At 43.9% G+C, this 20,589-nt stretch overlaps 1 protein-coding gene across 1 annotated transcript in view; it reads left to right on the forward strand.

Moving 5' to 3' along the window:
• JAZF1 (JAZF zinc finger 1) overlaps positions 1-20,589 on the forward strand; it is a 318,390-nt gene that overhangs the window by 163,580 nt on the left and 134,221 nt on the right. The window contains exon 2 of the mRNA XM_090287075.1: positions 18,630-18,702. Within this exon, the coding sequence (XP_090143201.1) occupies positions 18,630-18,702 (73 nt within the window). The remainder of the gene's footprint in view (positions 1-18,629; positions 18,703-20,589) is intronic.

The raw sequence follows: 20,589 nt of genomic DNA on the forward strand, positions 1-20,589 counted from the left end.
CACATGGGGCAAAGATGATGCGGGTGTTGACCTCCCTGAATAGTGCGCTCTCTGCTGGTTTCTTCCTCCCTGTCTTTTATATAAGAAAACGGAAGCTGATGTTTGTTGGGTTTAGAAATCCATGTGTGAGTAAGCATTTTAAAGAGCCCAAGTATGAGACGAATGCCATCTCGTCTTTATTTGCACCTTTTCGTGCAATAAAATGAATGAAAAATTCTGTTGGGCGTTGCATCTTAGGACCCAAAAGTTCATACCCAGACTTCGCTCCGAGTCATTGGACTAAATCTGAAATGTAAACTTTTAAGAGACTATAATTGAATAGACTTAACCTATATTTATGGAAAGGAGAGCTCCCTAGGTGATTATCTTTTCTTTCTATTCTGTAGGGACCTTCCTTAAACTCTGCAGGTCTCTTACCTGCTAACGTGATTAATGAATCTTTTGCCCACTAAAATTGGCCATTAATTATTTCCTTGGGTTGCAGCTATAATTACGTCTTTCAAGTAAAATCTAGTTAGCATAATAAGCAGAAAACACCCTGCCAGGTGATGTGGGATTGTAGGGAGCTAGTTAGCTATGGCCAGAGGGAGCGGGTTTACCATGCGGTAAGCAGCAGTTGGCTTGAGCTGGCTCCCACCAGTTACACGTAGAGAACATAGACCAGATCCCCCGGAATGGGAATTTAGATGAAGTAGCTCTGTACACAACCGTGTTAGAAAATACTACCTCATGGCGTATAATTGTGAGGTCATTTCATTATTAAGAATGCTATTATCTTTCATTCCTTTATTGATCCTTCCAGTAATCACAGTTAATTGGTGGCCTCTGTGCTAAGTGCTGGGGACAGAAGGGAAACAGGGTGCTGGCTTTGCAGAGGCTGAGTCTGTTGAGAACATGAACACTTTAAAGTGTAATTCATCCTTTTAATAGATGTGTGTACTAAGGCGAATTCTAGCAAGTAGGCTCCCTGAATGCTTTGGAGCGGCGGTACCCTTGGTAGTGGATTTTGGGGAGTGAATCAGAGAAGCAGTTCCCAGTAGGGAAACAGCTGTGTTACAAATACTTATCAGTCAGGATTTGAGAACAGAGGGGAGGTAAATGAATCGGCCCCCTGTAAGGGTGTGGCCAGGTTCAGGGACATAGAGGTGCCCAGGACCTCACAACATCGAGAAAGGGCAAGGGAGGTGATGCCGTTCGCAACACCTGGGCTGCGAGAGAGGGGACTGTGGGAGCTGCGGCCCCAGGTGGAGGAGTGCAGCCCCTGCCCAGGTCCCACCTGGCTGAGAGGGAGTGGAGAATCCAGCCTGGACCTCTTTCTTCTTTCACCCTCTAATTTCCTACTGGTGCCTGTCATTGACTGAACCCAACCAGAGGCCAGCGAATCCGGGCAAACCAGCTCAGGGCACAGAATAGGGCAAAGAAGGGCAGGCGGTTGACCTGGAGCAGCAGCACCAGGATAATCAAAACAAAAGGTGTGGAGTAAGAACAAGGTGTGCGCAGAGGAAAGGAAGAAGTGAGCAGTTGCTGGAGTGCAGGGAGCATAGAGCCATGGCGGGGCAGGGAGGGGAGGGAGCTTAATGCATGATATTATTGATTTGTAATTTAGCAAGCCTCTCATTTTTTTTTTTTTAAATCACCATTTGGGACTCAACACTGGATCATAAAATCACTTTAATGGCTGTCCCAACATTTTATTTTTATTTTTAAAGATTTTATTTTTATTTTTACAAGAGGGGAATGGAGGGAAAGAGAGCAGGAAAGAAACATTAATGTGTGGTTGCCTCTTGCACGCCCCCAACTGGGGACCTGGCCTGCAACCCAGGCATGTGTCTTGACCAGGAATCGAACCAGCTACCTTCCAGTTCACAGGCTGGCGCTCAGTCCAGTGAGCCACACCAACCAGGGCTGCACCAACATTTTTTAAAAATGAAATGATATCAGGGTGTATTGCATACATATAGTGAAGTTGAGTAATGTTTTTTGAAACTTTATATATTTCTCTGGAGGAGGTGAACTGGTTATAATTTAAAATATATATCATGATGTGGGGTGCAGTTGGGAAAACACGGAGCTGGATCATTGACCAGAGTGTGGAGGTGACCCGAGGGAGGACAGGATGACAGGCAGCGTGGCTGTAGCAACAGCAGCTGCTAACACGTTTTTTTTAAAATATATGCTATCTATTCCTTTTTTAAAGCCATTCCTTTTTAATATCTTTATGATACTGAATCATGTTTAGAGTATTAAACCTCATCTCAAGTAAGCTCGGAAAAATCCATCAGTCTCTGCCTTCCATTTGCAGAAGCTGGGCTGATAGTAATGTTTACCAAATCCCTGAAGTCTTCTGAACCTCTGAGGAATCCCATGTCTTGTGATTACTTTGATAATGTCTGTTTAACTTAAGCATTATAGGGAATGTTGCATTCGGTTTGAATGTGTGATCATTTCATTTACAGGTGTCTGGATTTAAACATTGATAGGCTTTCCTTTCTAAAGCAAGTTAATTGATCACCCTGTTTTCAGTTAGAATGGCTTAATAAACTCAGTTGAAGCTAACTGAGAAGTTTTCTGTCTCCACTGAAAACACATGCGGCTTGGGAAGCACAACTGGAAAGCTTTCTGACGAAGGTCCTGCTCATCCAGGAGAGAAGTAATGCAGGGGGCATACCCTCCGGGGGTGGCGAAGGAAAATGAAATCCGAGTTCTTCAGATGAATAGCTCGGGTCGCTATTTTTGAGTGTAGCTTAAGCCTTCTCTTCCCAACACAGTATTGGCCAGAGCAGCTAACGGGTGTGTGGCTGCTTTGGGTTATTCCTGTTGAAGAGATTATAATTCCAAGGCCTCCTTAGGTTTGCAGCTGAAGGTGGGGCCTTACAGTTTTATGCTGGGAAGAGTTCAATGAAAATGTGATTCTCCCTCCAAGCTTCTGGAGGAGGTGGCGCACTATCTTTGCCTCCATTTCACAGCTAAGCAAACCGACTTGCTAAAAGCCCTAAGTTAGAAACAGTTAGAACCAGAACTAGAGTCTGTACTTCCTGGTTTCAAACCTGGTGTTCCTTAAGCTCTCTCGCCCAAGGGAGAAACTGAAGAGGGGGTGCAGACAGAGCAACTACGGATAAGGCAGTGTCGTGGGTTCTGGTTTCCATCGGTTTGTCCCACTGCTTCCAAAACACTGTAGAGCCTCTATCCACGAAACACTATTTTAGTCCTTTAAAAAAAAAAAAAGCCACTTGGCGTTTAACTGAGAGCACTGGTACTGAATACAGCGTGATAGGACCAGGCTGTGGTCAGCGTCAAACGGCACGCACTTGGAAGTCAGACCTGGATCTGAGGCCTTAATCTCCTACTCATGTGATTTGGGGCTTTCCCGAGCCTTATTTTCCTTTGGGAAAAGGCGGGGGAGCTATCTTCCCCGAAGAGTTTTCATGAGAATTGCGTGTGCATGTAGAATTGCGCATGCGTGTATTGACTCATAGTGGGCGCTCAGTGATGGTAATGAAATCTTTACTATTAGTTGTTAGTGCTATTTTAAGAGCAGCTGATCACAAATGTAGTCCCACAGTGTAGACACTAAATGCTTTCAGACCTGACCACTTGAAATAATAGTGGTAGTAGCTACATTTTATTAAGTATTTGCCATGGACCAGCCACTGTGCTCTGTGCTGTATATGGCTTATCTCTCTTAATCCTCGTGATAACCTCGTAATTTATAGGAGCTATGAATCACTGTCTTTCTTATCAGAAAACTGAGACATAGGCTGAGAAACTTGCTCAAGTCACACAAGCAGCAGATTGTGACCATAACTACCATATTATATTGCCTGTCTAGAGAAATTAAAGCCTTATTTAAAAAAGAAAAAAGGCAACAGAAAGTCCAGAGAGCTTTCCAGAAGTCCTTCCAAAAAAGCCAAGAATGCCAGGAGCCATCTGCCCAGTGCCAGGGCCTTCCCAGATGCCCAAGTTCACAGCATCAGCACGATGGATCCGAGTTGCAGCCCAGTGTGCACCGCAACTCATTTGCAAGTAAAATGAAGGTATAACCCTCACAGGATGGGGAGAAATGAATCCCCAACCACTGTGTAACCTCTGTGGCCCGTGAGCCTGCACATCGTGTCCCTGGCCCCTATCTGGGCATGGAGACGGTCGGAGTGATCCCAGCGCTTGCCAGGCAGAGCTCCGCAGATCAGACCTGAACTTGAGGAAGCTGTAACCAATGTTTGATGACTCATTTAGAATAATCAGGGCACTCTACGTCCAGATGTTTAACTATTTCTTTCTGTGCCTCCGTCTTTTATTTTAAAGCAATGATTCAACTTCCCTGGGAGATGAGAAGTAATACGGCTGATTTCCTTTTGCCAAATCCTTGACTTACTTCCAAAATGCAAAACTAATATACCTGGTTATGATCTGATTTGTAACTGAGGTGAATAGTAACAGCCCAGGAAAACCACACTGGTTCCAGCCAACCTGAATTACAGAAAATTCTGAACCACAGAATACTTGAAGCGATGCAGTCTTATTAATTTTAGGAACACACTGTAAAGAAAGAAAACCAATGACCAAAATTTTTTTTAAAGGATTCCTAGTCAGAGGTCTTATCAGAACGTCCTTATGAATAAATGAAAATAACTCACAGTTCGATGATTGTTGGTATTTGGTGGTTTGTGACTCGGTTTTAAAAATACATGAAGACACTAACCTCTCCACATAATTGCATGCCTCTCTACATAATTACAGGTCTTATACATAAACACTTTCTGTATAAAAAGGAAAAGGCAGGGGGTGGGGCCAAGCTTCTAGTAAAGTCTGAATGTAAAAGGTTTTATTGGATGTTGGATTTATTTATAAAACCATTAAGTCACGTTGAATAATTCGTTTTCAGTTTCACAATGGGCTCTTTAGTTTGTAGAAAAATGCAAGCTCTTTGGCTTAATGACTTTCCCAATCTGCTTTCTGTTCCTTTCCTGGTTTCTCAGCCTTGTCAAAGTCTATATTAGTGATTGTCAACTACACTTACCTATTATAATCTTTGGAGATGGGTCCTGGGCATCAGAGTTTTTTAAAAGCTATCCAGGTGATACTGAAGAGGCACTTCTGATTGAGAACCATTGGTCTCTGGGTACTTGGTGGAATAGTCATGGCTGAAACCAAATGAAATAAAACTTGCTTATAGCACCTGTGGGCATCAGGTCATGGGGGTTTCTTCTCAGCTTTGAAAGACCTGTTCCAACTGGCTCACCTCTGTGTTGATCCCTGCCATTTATCTCCCGTCCTTCCAAGGACTTAAATCTCAGCACATAGACAAGCAGTGAGTGATTCCCACACTTTAACAGAAAAGCAGATATTTTTTACACTAGGTGATTTTATCACAGATCAATATAAGTCAAATCCTCTAGAGTCTGGCCCCTTGAGAACCAGGACCTTTGTTGGGCAGGGGTCGGGGGATGCTTCAGTATATATCACCCAATACTTGACATGTATACCCTGGCTGGTTTGGCTCAGTGGATTTGAGCGTCGGCCTGCGAGCTAAATGTCGCTGGTTCGATCTTCCAGTCAGGGCACATCAGAGAAGGAAAACTCTGACTCCAAAAAACCTCCGCTGCCTTGCGGCATACCTCTTCAGGGGAAAGGCTAAGGGAGTAAACCCCGACAGAAAATCCGGAGCCAGAGTCCCTAAGGCGGTTTGACGTTGTAGTCAACACCGGCAACTCCTGCGGCGCACCTGAAGCCAAGCTGTATTGACTCCGTCTTTCCCTTGGATCCTTCAGCTGCGAAGAGAGGGGGCGTCTGCTGCATGGGCAACAGCAGACCCTCCATATCACCCTGCCCAGGCTCTGTAGCTTCAGCTTCACTGGAGAGGACACTCCAGCGTCATCGTAAGATGTCGATTCAACACGGGAGGAGACAGATACCGTGTCACTCCCAAGTCGGACTGCACAGCCATTCTCGGCGGTGCAGATAGACTCTTAAGAAGCTACACCATCGCGAAAAACCAAAATAAAAAAATTAAAAAAAAAAAAAAGAAGCTACACCATCGTCTCTCGAGACGGACGGCTGCCAACGATATTGGGCTTTCTATAAATATTAGTTGTTATTGTTTATTATTTTAATCTTGATTTTGTGTTTCCCCAATTAGGGCTTACTTCCTAATCAACTTTTTCTCCTCTAGAATCCAAGCTTGTGCTAAATTTATGTTTTGCTCAAGGGATTGAGATGGAAACTTTTTTAGGTACAGATGGGAGGATGGCACAGTGTATGTAGATTTCAGGTGAATGCAATGCATGGTGTCAGAACTGCCCTTTACAGAAAAGAATTGTTGGCAGGTGGGGTGGGATGGGGTTACAGGGAAAAAAGAGGAACAAATGGGGACAGATCTGCATTAATAAATATTCAGGCTGAGTCCCACTCTTATGTCAGTGTTTGTAGGTGGTGTTATTACATGTAGTATTGGGTGATGGAAGTTGTGCACCCTCTCATTTTTCACTTTAATTACTTGCCTGAAAAGACCCTGACAGCTTCAAAGGTTACTTCTGGTTGCATTGTTCATAACTCAGAAGTAATATGCATGTGCAATTTGCTTCATTATTGCCCACTAATAACCAATTCTGGAGAAAGCCCTAAAGCCACCAAAGGAGCCATGATTTGACACAGTGATTTCCTTCTTTCTCTAATTCTTTATCCGAGCTTAAGAGTGAGCCACAGGGCCCTGGCCGGTGTGGCGCAGTTGACTGCAGTGTCCAGTGGACTGAAATGCTGTGGGTTTGATTCTCAGCCAGGGCACGTACTCAGGTTGTGGGCTTGATCCCAGTTGGAGAACGTACGAGTAGACAACCAATCACTGTTTCTCTCTCACATCAATGTTTCTCTTTCCTTTTCTCTCTCCCCGCTTCTCCCCTTCCCCTGTCCCCAGCTTCCTCTCTCTCCCTCTTCTTCTCTCTCTAAAAACAATGGGGGGGGGGGAGTCTTCAGGTAAGGATTTTTTTTTTTTAAGTGCACCACAGCTCTTGTGATGATGTGGGCCTGATTTTTTCCATGAGCTTAGTATGGTAATTCTTAAAAGTTCTTTTTTTTTTTTTTAATCCAGAAAAACAAGGCAAGACATAATAATTATATATTTCACGTCCAATTAAATCAACCAACATTCTGGCTGTTCTGTGCTTTGGTGAAGATTTGGTTTGGCTGCACATAACTGAAAACCCAGCAAATAGAAGAGTTTATATCTTTTCGTTTTCAAGAAGTGTAGGTCAGTCTAGGAGGGACATAAGGTCACCGGATCAGGGATCCTGACTCCTATTGTATTGCTTTATCATGTGTTACTTTCATTGCCAAGATTGTCTCACATCCAGCGTAGATGCAGGAACTCTAGTCATCCTCTCAGTTAGTAAGAGAAAAAGACCACAAAGGCACATGACTGTTAAGGGGGCTTAGTCATATGGCTGTACTTGGCTCAGGGAATTCTGGGAAATGTAGTCTTTATATGACAACCATGTTTCTAAGCCTTGTGGAGGCAGAAGGGAAAATGACTGCAGGCATACCTCACTTTATTGTGCTTCCCAGATAATGTTTTGTTTTGTTTTTGTTTTTAAACAAATTGAAGGTAAGAGCTTCCAGCAGCAAAAAGACTACAACTTGCTAAAGGTTCAGGTGATGGTTAGCATTAAGTAGCAAGAAAGCATTTTTTTATTTTTTAAATTTGTTTTTCAATTATAGTTTATATATAATAATATGTTTCAGGTGTGCAACATAATGATTAAGCATTTATATAACTTACAAAGTGATCACCCCAATGAGTCTAGTACCCACCTGACACCATAGTTATTACAATATTATTGACTGTTCCCTAACAATAAGATATTTTTAATTAAGGTATATATATATATATATTTTTTTTTTAAGACAAAATGCTATTGCACACTTAATAATCTGCAGTGTAGTGTAACTTTTGTATGTACCAGGAAACCAAAAAAAAAAAAAATTCGGTGTGACTTGCATTACTGCTGTATTTGCTTTATTGAGGTGTTCTGGCACCAAGCCCACAATGTCTCCCAAGTATGCCTGTATTTGATGGCAGCCAGCATCTCTGCCACAGTGTGTGACTGATGGATCTCTAGATTTTCTGTGCGTCATTGTGTCACTGACTATAAAATGGAGATAATCTATCACAACAGTGCAGAATTTAATTTCAAAACATTTTATGAGCTACACCTAACACATTGCTTAGTTAATCCTCATTTCAGCTTCAGGGCTAAAGTACTATCCTTATCAACATTTTACAGATAAAAAAAAATACTGAAACAGGTTACACAGCTGGTGTGAAACTGAGGCTGTCTGACTTGAGTGGAGCTGCGTTACATCCTAAGCAGCACCAAGAAGTGGCAGCAGCTTTTCCAGTGGGAGAGTTCTTGCAATACCAAGCCTTAGAGACTCAGATAATCAGCTCATCTAAAATACTGTACTCTGGGTTAGCTGTTATTCAGTGTTCTGCCCCCCCCACCCCATCTTTTATATTAAACTTCCTAGTGAAATTTACCCATTACTTGGTTTCAAATGCAGATACAACCTCTGGTTTTTCTTTCTCTTTGCAAGAATTCTGCTAGACCTAGTTGGTCCTCTGTCAGTGCTCACTGGTTAATTAGCTGAGTTATATGCTAACCCAGTTTTTAGAGTATTCAGGTTTTTACTGTGTATCATTGTTTTGAGGGACGTGCTCTGGTTCAAGTGCCTGCTGGAATGTGTGGCATTATGATGGAATTCTCAGCACTTCAGTTGTATCCTAAGTCCTTTATCTCTTCTTTCTTTGAGGCTCAGACTTCTTGGTTCTGCAAAATGTCTCACCACACATAAGAAGCAGACCTCCTTTTCTTGTCTGTCAAACCCTTTCTCTTTCTAGTTATTTTCCTACTTTTGCTAATGAGGCACTCAGATCTATAACGTCAGAAAAACCTGGTATTCCCATTTTTCCTTTCACCAAATGTTACACTTCTATATTCCAGTTTCTCCACCATTCTCTACACCACCACCAGTTATTTTTTTGATAACATGGATCATATCAGTCTGCACCTTCAGTGGGTCTCCACTGTCTACAGAATTAAGTCTGAACACTTAGCATTTCTAACCTTCCAGAATATGGGCCCAATCTGAACTGCAAGACGTGCTCTGGACTTCTTGCCAGTCCCTGCTCATTTCTCCTGCTGCTGCTCATCTGCTCAAACTGTTTTCTATTCTGACCCACCATTTTCTCACCTTTTCTGTCTGGAGAGTTAGGTTAAGGCTCATGTAAAAAAAATTTCAAGAAGTTTCTCTGATCCACAGAGAATCATGTTTTCTTCCTATAGTAGTTAGTCTATTTTTTTGTGTTGGCATACATCCAATCTGTCTTGGATTGTTGTTAGCTGTGAAGTGGATTGTCTTTCTCGCTCAGTTGTGAATCTGCTAGCACATGGCAAGAATTCAGTATGTCTCTTTTAAAATTAATTCAGTTTCTTTGCCTCTGTTAAGAAAGTCTGAGCTTTTATCTAAGTTCAGACAACCTCTTTTATCATTCTTCTGTAGCTTTCTCACCAGCCACAGAAAAGACCATATAGCCACAGAGAATAACAGAAATTGTCATCTAGAAGCATCTAGGAACAATAGCTCTGTTTCTCATAATACTTGTGTATCTCTAAAGTAGAGTTTCTTGATTTCGGCAATATTGACACTTTTAGGCCAGATAGTTCTTTGTTGAGGGGTGAGGCAGGGTTGGGGGCTACCATGGGTGTGTGTGGTAGGATGTTTAGCAGTATCCCTGGCTTCTACCCACTAGATCTAGATGCCAGTAGGATCCTCCCCTAGTTGTCCCCACACATTGCCAACATCCTGGTGGGGAAAGGAGGGTGATTGCCCACAGCTCAGAACTACTGATGTGGGACCCACTGATTTCTCATGTGTGCTTTCTGCCTCAAGTTTAAAGTCATTTTTAGATTCCTTAAATCTCATCTATGAATTACACCCTGTGCCTCACTCCCTCTCTTTAAGACCCAACTGAGTTCTCATTCATCCAGAAAGCCTCCCAAATTAGACCTATCTGCTCCTCCCCATTATTCTGAATTTTGCATCATTCTGTAGCCCTCTGAACATCTTTGCTTCATGAGATCTGTGTTTCATGTAAATATAGCTATTGGTACAGTCATTTCTACGTTGGATCTATTTTCCTGTCCTTACTCTCCTAGTTGAACCGTCTGAGCTGTATGCTTATCTTTGTATCTTTTGTGTTAAGCATAAGCATGTCTGAGGCCTTCAGTCATTCGGCTGACATCACAGTGAGCCCTGGGCCTCTAAGATCTGGTCCCGTAAGCAGCTTCCATTTTGGTGGGGTGTTGAGCCAGATGTTGAGGTTGTACGCGTAGACCAGCGCATCATGGAAGATGGGTAGGATTTCCTTGGGCAAACAATTTTAGGCAGAAGGGTGAAAGGTCTCTTTCCATAAACAAATATTTCCCTCCAGCCTTGAAGAGCCTCATTTTCCCTGCCTTCCCTTTTGATCCCCGGCATCACCCACCAGCGGCTTATTTCTCTTCCAGATCCTTGCTTGTAGGCCTTGCTCCCGGGGGGGGGGGGGGGCTGACATAGAAGCTCCTTATGATCTTTTGTGTTGGATTGGCCAAAAAATCTGTTTAGTTTTTCCTGTAAAATGAAAGACACATTACATTTTTCATTTTCACCTATAATTTTATCGATTTGTATGTTTTGAGTATGTTGGCTGTCTCCTGCTGTTGGCTTCTAGTGGGTAGAGGCCAGGGGTGCTGCTAAACATCTTCCAATGCCGAAGGCAATCCCACAGCAAAAAGTTATTTGGCCAAATGTCAATAGTACCAAGAAACTTCACAGAACACTTTGGACACGTTCAGTCAGTCACAGCACCTTCTCCGTATACTACACAAATCTTTTTGAGTGTGTTTCAGTTGCATTTTTACCCATCTTGAAATAATAAAGCAATATGCTGAAAATGTGTATATTCTTCCATCTTCAGTATTAAAATGGCTACACAGAAATTCACCAATTTTGTAAGTTTTAAAAAAATGCTCACTGGTAAGACAGCTGTCACAATATAATCTAACAGAACTCTTAGATGATGTATTGTATGGAAAAAACTAAACTTCTTGGCCCACCCAATATTACATGCTACATGGATACATCATTAGGCTTATTTCTGGGGAAGCAGACTGTAAATTTGTGTGTACACGCACACACGAATGGAGGATTAAATGGGACCAAGTTTTGGCCTTGCTCCTGTTAGAATTTCATCATTGTATAATCCCTGTACCCCGGTCTCCAGGGCTGCTGTATACAGATGTGCAGGTCGTGTACTTCATATGCGTACCTGGCAGCTACAATGGTCTCTGGCAGTCTTCCTTGTCATAGGTAACAAGGTGAGAGAGAGCTTGGGTGGATCAATTACACCCTTTCACCACTAAAGAGGACAGACTGATCGTATCTGAGCCCTTGAGTGCCGTGCGTAATTCGAAATTTGGATCAGCGTGAGAGAAAATTATATCAATATATAACCTGAGATACAAAAACAGAACAAAACGTAAAATGCAAATTATTCCATTGTTAATTACATTGATAGCCATCAAAAAAAGAGTCGCTGGGAGTGACACTGGCACGTTTGGGAAAATTTGTCAGCGTTGCTCACCGCGATGCTGACACTCAAAGGGTTAGAGGACTACTGCACATCTTACACTTAGGGAAAAATAACTGCCACTCTCAAGCAATCATCAATGACCCTGGGAGTTCGATGGTTCGGTAAAGAATCAGAAAGCACCCTCGTCAGAACTGTCTATTTCTAATCACTTTAAACCTCTGGCCGTGCCAGATACTGGGAAGGCTGCAACATGCTGTGTTTGTTTATAAATCAGTCTCCCAGCATATTGCTGAAAGGTTCTCGGTCGAATATGTTTCTTTATTCCGTTGTGAAGGAAATCTTGGGCTACAAATGTGAACATGAATGCTTTTTTTTAAAAAATAGATGGTTTTATTGTGCTGCACAGTGTCCCCGACTTTTAGATATTTAACTCGTAAAGTTTACGGCAACACTTAACTGCATCTGGATTTCACATTGAATTTGGGAAGGCAAGAATCTCACTGTAATTTGCACTGACTGCCCAGTAATGGAAATTATGGCTTGGGAAAAGTTTCAAATGACGTGTCTATAAACTAAGGAAAAGTTGATCCATTCAAAGGCTGGTTATGTGCGATTGTAGGGGTGCTTTTTTTTTTTTTTTTTTGAAAAGGCCATTGCCAACAAGAAATACTTATTTCAGCAGCTGAAGTAAACTAGCCATGAGTTAAAATTTGGTCTTTGTAAATTGTTGGGTCATCAAATTCAGTTCTAAAAGAGGAGTAAAATTTGCAACAGAACTGTGACAGGCTTTTCCAAGAGCTATAAAGATTGTATAGAGTGCAGGGTTACAACTGGATGGTGGCAATGAGGTGACTTTAGAGGATGAGCAGCCTTTTTAATGGTCAGCATGCTGGCCCAAAGGGACTCAGAACGCGGGGCTTCCGGCCCTAGCCCTGCAGTGAAGTGGGTTTGTGTAAGTAGGTGCAGGTAGGTGTGTCACCTAGCCTCTCCAGCGTCAATTGGTCTGCTTTGCTCCTGGCTCCCTATCTCCCTCCCCCACCGTCTGTTGATTTTAGTATCTCCCATTCATGGTCATTACTTTCCCTCAAATGTTTAATGATTGTTCTTGACTGTTCTTGGCTCCTATTTAAGACCAAGGCCATAAAAAGCTGAGAGCCTCTGGACGGAGGCACGGATGGGGCTTGTTGACCAGGGACTTAACTATAGGGAGATCATTTAATTAGGGACTAGCCAGATGTCCACATCTGGAAGTCTCTTCTCTGAGGCCATTTAATCAGAGAGGAATCTTCCTGACTGGCTGCCAGGATTCCTGGGAACCGTGGAGTAGGCGTATTTCCACTTCTAATTCCCCTGTTCTCAGCCCTGTACAAGCAGACCTTGGAGATATGGTGTGTTCTGTTCCAGACCACCGCAATAAAAGGAGTAGCGCAATAAAGTGAGCAGTCTTTTAGCTGGTGGAAGATCTTATCTTCAATTTGTTTAAAAAAAAAAAAAAATCTGTGAAGAGCCATAAAATGAGGTGTGCCTGTATTATCCCCATTTACCTCAGCTCTGCTTGGTCTTCTGGTTCAAGATAATCAACCCTTTTGACAACCCTGTTTTCAGCCCCGGCCCTTCCCCTCCTTGCCTGTTGCTGTGCGTGGCACCTCCAAGTCCAGGGCTTGTGTAGTGGGTTCACTTCCTTTATCATGGGTCTCCCCTGCTGTGGGCACTTGAGGTTATAGCTTCCTCTACTCTTCAGGGGTCCCCATCATCTGGGCAGGGGACTGGTACTCGTCCTGGCCTGTCAGGAACTGGACCGCACAGCAGGAGGGAAGCTTGAATGTAACGTACTTGAATCCCCGGGTCCATGGGAAAATTGTCTCCCACGAAACCAGTCCCTGGTGCCAGAAAGGTTGGGGACTGCTGCGAGGTCACTTTTGCTCCTAAATGAGTTTTCCATCTTTCAACATGCTGGTTGAAATCACTTATCTGCTGATGTCTCCCCCTTCTTCTATCCTTAGGAGTCTTTTCCTTTATTGCCACTTTAGTTGGACCTTGGGTAGTGAAGGAAACAAATCCCCTTCATTCATCTGCCATGTTTGACCAAAAGCCTTCCATTTTATCGTAAAATTGAAATTAATTTGTATATCCATTTAATAATTACATATTGTGCATCTCCTAATCCTGGGCACTGAGCTGAGTGCTGGAGAGATGAACAAAGCTAAGACATGTGCCTGGACAAAGCCTCTATGGTGACATACGTACAGGGATCGTGCCAGCAGTGAAGTGGTGCAGAGAGAGCAGGAGGAATGTGACGAACTTGGCCAGGGACTTTGTGGAAGGCTATGCTGAATAAACTAAAATACTGTGGCTTTATGACTTCAGCCAGCGGGGGAAGACTGCGACCAGACTGCGCCCATTAATTATCACCAAGTGAGTCCAAAAAAAAAGTGGTGTATCCAGCCCAGATCTTCAAAATCACTCGGCTGGCTGGGTGGGCTTGTGCCTCCCCAGGGTCTCGCAGAGCTGCTCCCCACCCACATCCTCTCAGGCCCCCCACTGTTGCCGTGCACACTTAGGAAAGTCCGGCCGTGGGAAGATGGGGAATTTGCAGAAGGCCTTCCCAGGGTGCACGGCAGCACATCTTGCCCTCTCTGCTGCCTCCCTGCCTGGGAATAGCTCATGGCTGATAGAGACCTTCTTAGTGTTGAGAGGTAATACCACTGGTTTCTAATTTTTTTTTAATTATTTATTTTTACAGAGAGGGGAAAGGAGAAAGAGAGGGAGAGAAACATCACTGTGTGGTTGCCTCTCACTTGCGCCCCCAATTGGGGACCTGACATGTAACCGAGTCATGTGCCCTGACTGGGAATCGAACCAGCGGCACTTGGCTTGCAGGCCAATGCTCAATCCACTGAGCCATAGCAGCCAGGGTTTCTGACTTTGTTTTAAGTAATTCTACGTATTTAAAACCCCAGCAACGCAGACTAGCCAAAGCCTAGCTAAAGCCCATGAGCTCAGTTAGCCTCAGCTAACCCAGCAGACAACCCTGATCATGTTTTCATTTTGGCTTGAAAAGAGCACCACAAAAGGCTCAACGTATGTCACAAGTTCAGACCCTCGGTTGCCGCTGGTTCCTGATGCCGGAGACAGCAGAGCTGATGAACATCACCTTGGGGTTGAACAAGGCGACCGGTGCTCCTCGCCCCTCCTTGGTCCTGTCGCAATTCCATTTCCCATGGAGAAGGGTCTGAATGGTGTCCTTTCCTGATTCCCGTCCCCAGTCTCGCTCTTTTCTTCGCCACCTGAGAAGTCATAGGAGCTGCGGAAAGCTTCCACTTGGTGCGCGCGTCTCGTCCTTAGCGCACAGCTGCGTGTCTAAGGTCTCACCCCGGGGCAGGAACGATAGAAGAGGCGGAGCTCTACACGGAGGACCCTCCTCCTTGAGAGGATGCTGTGCTCTAGAAGCTTGGAAGTCAGGTCTTAGGTTTTTATTGCTTGGGTATTCAGACACATTTTAATATTTGAATTCTCTTAGCCCTCCGTCAACCTGAACTGCGTGAGCGGGGCCACAAGGCAGAACGCCGTAATCTCTCAGGGTGCGTGTGGGCTAGACCCCGCCCTGCTGAAACGCTTGGGTTCGTCTTCCTGCCTCTTCTTAGCGGTCTGAAAGGAGCAGAATGTGTATATGGCTGAAGACAGCCACGTGATAGAAATGCTCACATTCGCGCCGGGGGCCAGCCTGCAGAGCGTCCCGCGGCTGTGACAATTCAGGTGTTTTCCATCCCACCGACCACTTACCGCGTCGATTGCATCTCTGGGCAACGGCAGCCGATGGCGCAACTTCCCAGTTTTATCGGTGTCGTAAACAAACACGCCAGAGAAATATCTGGGGGGCTGTGTGTGACAGCAGTTCCTATCACATTTCTTATTGTAGCAACTTATATGTGAAAAATTCCTCAGTGCCGTGGCCCATGGCGTAAAGATGTCCTTTTCGTTGGATTCAGTAACCTCCAGTGGGTAGGGGTCGTCTCACCAGTTTATGCTGGTAAATTGCGTCCTGTCTTCATGAGGGGCACGTCAGCGTCCTGCTGTGAAAATCCTAGTCTCCTGTCCCTGTAATCCTTTCCTGTAGTTGAGTTTTTAGCCTCAGACAGTGACTTTTCTGTCGGGAAGGGGGAAGTAATGAAGGTGGCCATTATGCGTTGACTGAACGGGAAGTGCTCGGCAGCATAATAAATCCCTGCGGTGGTGAGTCATGGTCCCCGCGAACCCGCCCGCCGGGAAGCCAACGGCGACGCGTCTTCCCTGGTGGCACTGGGCAGGCCTCCCCTGATGTGTGGGCGCCGAGGGCCTCGTTTCGTTTTGAGAACTCAGAACTTTAATGGATGTTCTAACGGTTGCCCAGGGAAACATCTCACCTGAAAAAAGGGAGGGGTTGGAGGCCTGGGGGACATCCGTCTGGAAGCTCTGCTTTCCTGTCAGGGGCCAGAGTCTGCATTCTAGGGAAAAAAGAGGCGCTTCCCAGACGGTCTTTTTGTCATGGAGAGGGTGGCATTTAGAAGCTTCTGGAAGTCCATTTTACCCCTCCTAATTTCGGGGCATGTGAGCCTAAGTCTAGCATAGGTCACGGAAGGTGGTGAAACATGGAAAGTAAGGAAACATTTTAGAACCTTGCTCTGCAAATCGAATGCAAACATTGTTGTGAAGCAATGTTACAAGACGCGGTCCGTGTGAATGCAAGGGGTCACCGCCACGTTTCTGAGCATCAGACTGTAGGGTTTTGTGTGGGGTACTGTCTTCCCTCTTTGCAAACAGGTGCTGCATTGTGAGGAAGAAAAGAGGAATACAAACTGTGTGTACACATACACACACCCAAAAGAAAAAAGAGCCCAGGCAGCTTAGGAAGGTAGCGTTTAAAATAGATAATTATATAATTTGGAAACAAAGGAATACAGTTAGACTGGGCATCAGTCACAAACATAAAGGCCAAAATGGAAGACATAAACATGTTTATTGGCCTCTTAACCCTTGTCCCCTTTACACACACATTTAAGACACAGAATGGAGTTCTTCTCCTTCAAAATGGTGGTACACTTTATGTAATGAGGCACCAGATGTCTCTGTAGGGGAATGAGTTTTAGTGAATCAGGTTCAGGGCCCTGTCTCAAAAGCTAAGCGCCTCAACTTTCAATTCTGAAACTTGCAGCAAAATGGCTTTGTGAGTCCTTAAGACATTTTCCACACAGGCATTTGCAATCATCCCCTTGTTCTTTCTCGTCTTCCTCCTCTTCTCTTTTTGCTTTCATGGCTTTTGTCTCCAATCTCTCGTGTCTCACTTCATTAAGGCCCTAGAAAGACCTTGCGGGATTGGTCTGTCAGTCACCATTTGTGCACATGGCCTGCCCAGCATTCCAATGGGCCGTTTTAGGGATAAAACACCTTTGCCTGGTGAGCTTTGTTCTACTGACTCCTCTCCTGTGAACATCAGAGGTGTACAAAGCATTCCTGTCGGAAACATGGATGTACTCTGGGGTTCCAGCACACTTAGATGAGTGTGAGTGAGGGTTGTACTGGAAAACACTGGACCTCAAAGAGTGGTTTCCATGCAGCTAGAGCCGCAGCTTGTAGTCGTAGGCCGGCGATCTGCAGTCTCGGCTGCAGTGCGATTGTTGTAGGAGGGAGAGGAGGTGCTGACTTACTATCCGGTCTCACTTGTGCTCTCAGAACCTCGCGACCCGACTTGATGGAGCCCTTCAGAGACTCTTTGTCTCTTGTTCCAGAAGTTGGCTTTCACAGACACGCAATGGCAGAGACCCAGGAAGCAGGGTTTCTGAATAAGGTGTCCCTGAAGTTCTTGGCGCAGGAAAAACAATGAAGTAAACATGAGATTATTAACACGCAGAGAATAAGCTTGCCACCGCTCTCTAATTTTAGTCTGGGAGTTGAAGCCTTGTCAACTGATTTTGTGCTGTCATTTTTGCCACTGTGCCTGCACGCCTACCTTGTCACCTGTTAACGCACTTTGGAGTTGGTGGGCGGATCTTACATCTACCACGTGCAGTAAACACTTCCTGCACGAAGGTGCGGGAAACATCTGTCGTTGCATCAAAAAAGGTATGCCTGCCAAGTGCAGCTGGAGGAGTTCTAGTAATGAGATGGTTTTAAACAAGGTTATAATGAAGCCTGTGTGCAACGCCTGAGCCTTTTTCTAAGAAAACAAAAATGTGCTGCATTTCCTCCAATCTTATTAATATTACATAAACATTGTTTTTGCATATTTAGCACAATCATGTTACTACATGAAAAGCTTAAATAATTTCTAGTTATAAAAAGTGTGGTTTTTTTTGGGGGGGGGGTTTTGTGTGTGTGTGTGTGTGCTGTTTTGGAGAAGCAGCCTTGCAAAAGGTTGCTATGGTATTGAAGTCTGCCTCTTGGAGAGGGAAAACCCCTCTGATGAATGTGGTGTTTGTGGATCCGAACCAGTGTGAGAATTTCAGATCGAGAGTCAAGAAAAGTTGTAAACTCATCCTACAATTAAAAAGAAGAGCTACCCTACAGAATGTGAATCCCAATCCAGAAAAGTGTTCAGCAAACAAGAACAATAGCCCATAGATTTTCAAATTGATGGCGCTTTCCAATAGCAACTAATTTGTTCCAGCATTGAAGTGAGCATAATTAACAGAGACTTTCTTTCTTGGGCCGATTAACCACCAAAAACCATGCCAACATTGTAACCGTAAGCAGTGAAAACCAATATTTATGAGGGGGATTGTGCAAGAGTTTGCGTGACAGATGGACGTTTTATCACTGTTGATGTTTGGAATTCCCTTGAAAAGTAATGCAATATCTTGCTATTTATGAATGAATGAACAAATGATTGTGCCTTGCTGACAGAGTTTTCTTTAAAAAGAGGTATACTAAATTAATCTTTTTCTCTGTTTAGCCTCTATTACTTTAAGTTAGGTAGGCTCATATATTCTGATGCAAAAGCTAAAAAATCATAATTGTGTTTTTATTACAGATACAGATCCACGTGTTTTAGAAAAACAAGAATTACAGCAGCCAACCTATGTTGCCCTCAGTTACATTAATAGGTAAGCCATTTTCAGAATTTATAGCAACTCATATCTGCCACATGTTTATTTTTTAAATGTATCTTTTTAACAGAGTAGAAAAAATGTTTTTAGTTTTAAAATATTTACAGGAGATTATTGAAAACAAACCTTTATTTGGACTTTTCTTGTTTCTATATTCAGGAGGTAGTTCTCTGTGCATGTATGTGGCTGAAAACAAGACTGATTTATAAGCTCATTCTGAAACTATTTTGTATGCAGAGTTAAAATATGCTCTTTTGACTTCATAAAGCAGTTTGGAAGATTAATGGATTTATGTTTGAGTGAAGCTTTTAAATGCTAGGGTGAAGAGGTATTTTATGAGTTCAGAACATTGTTGGAATATCAGAATATATCAGGATATAACAAATTGAAATAACTTAATATCAGTTATTTAGTAATGTTGAGAGCGTGTGTTTCATGATACCACTTTTCCTATAAGCCAGCCTTTGGCCACCGCATGGGTAGTCTGATCCGAGCCTTAAGAACCGAAAGCCCTGTGCCACCTGAATGTCCACCAGCCCTACAGGTGACACTAGTACCCAGAAATAACGGGGAGCCAACAAAGGTTACTGTGCTAATTACTTGGATTTTAGTAATGCAGGTTCATTCAGGGTTTATTAATGCAAATTTACTCCTAATCCATATTAACCTAATAATAATAATCACTCAAACAATCAGTAGTAACATCATGCAAGAGAACTGGGAGATAACGAACCCAAGTCCCCGAGTCTCAGTCTGCAGGCCCTGGAGACAGCACAGTAGGCGGGGGAGCCTTGAAGCGGCTTACGAGGTAGAATCTCTGGAGTCGGTCCTGTGGGGCAGAGCCTCGGGGGGGGGGGGTTGCACGGGCAGTCCGGAGATCTGCAAGACATGGAGTAGCACCTTGGGGTGTGGTGCTCAACTGTCTCAGCAGTAGTCTGAAGCCTGCCTCAGTTATATACTTGAGGGTCATATATTCCACCCTTCTGGGTCAGGGAATCTCAGACGGGCTTATCCTGGGGTACTTCACCTCCACAGACGTGTCTCTTCAGGTCATGTGTGCATATATATCTTGAACACTCCACACTGCCAGGCATGACTTAGGTAGTTTCCTTCTTGAACCAAAGTGTCAGGGCTAAATGGCAGCCATCTTGGTTGACATGAGTGACTCCATTTTGCTTTATATACTTTATCCCAGTGGTCTCCAAACTTTTTGGCACCAGGGACCAGTTTCATGGAAGGCAATTTTTCCAGGGACCAGGTGAGGGGAGGGGATAGGAGGTGGAGCTCAGGCATTAATGTGAGCTAAGCTTCACTCACTGGCCTGTGCTCACCTCCTGCTGTGCTGCCCATGGCCCTAGAGCTTGGGGACCCCTGATTTATCGTTTCTGGACCCAAACCAATGGCATTTTATTGGTCCTGCTCTCCAAAGTAGCAGCTCATCTTTTAGTAAAGATGTTCCCAGCACCTGACCCATCTGTGTAGTGACGTGAGTTTTTACTGAAAGTGAACATTTGAGCACAAGCTTAGGGAACAGTTAGAACATGATTTGTCAGGTCTAACAGAGCACATGGTGTTTCAGCCAACTCAAGTAATTAAGGAAACAGTGATTTTTGGAGAGAACCTGAAATCAACTTACATTAAAGAGAGAAAAGCAAAACTAGTTTTTAATGAGAAGAAAAAATCTCTGCTCGTAATTCAGTGCATGAATTTCTATTGACTGTCCCTTTTTATATACAACGAAGAGTTTTCAGTCTGTTGTAACAGCTGAGGTTCAGGGTCTGAAGTAGAAAGCTGGGAATAGATTATCTCTATTGTTGCATTTTAATGCCTTTTTAGAAAACACTTCAGTCTTGTCTAGAGAGAGCTTTGAATTGGAGTTGCCTG

The sequence above is a fragment of the Furipterus horrens genome, unplaced genomic scaffold, assembly GCF_987537825.1.
Source record: "Furipterus horrens unplaced genomic scaffold, mFurHor1.1.pri manual_scaffold_9, whole genome shotgun sequence".
Classification (NCBI taxonomy): Eukaryota; Metazoa; Chordata; class Mammalia; order Chiroptera; family Furipteridae; genus Furipterus; species Furipterus horrens.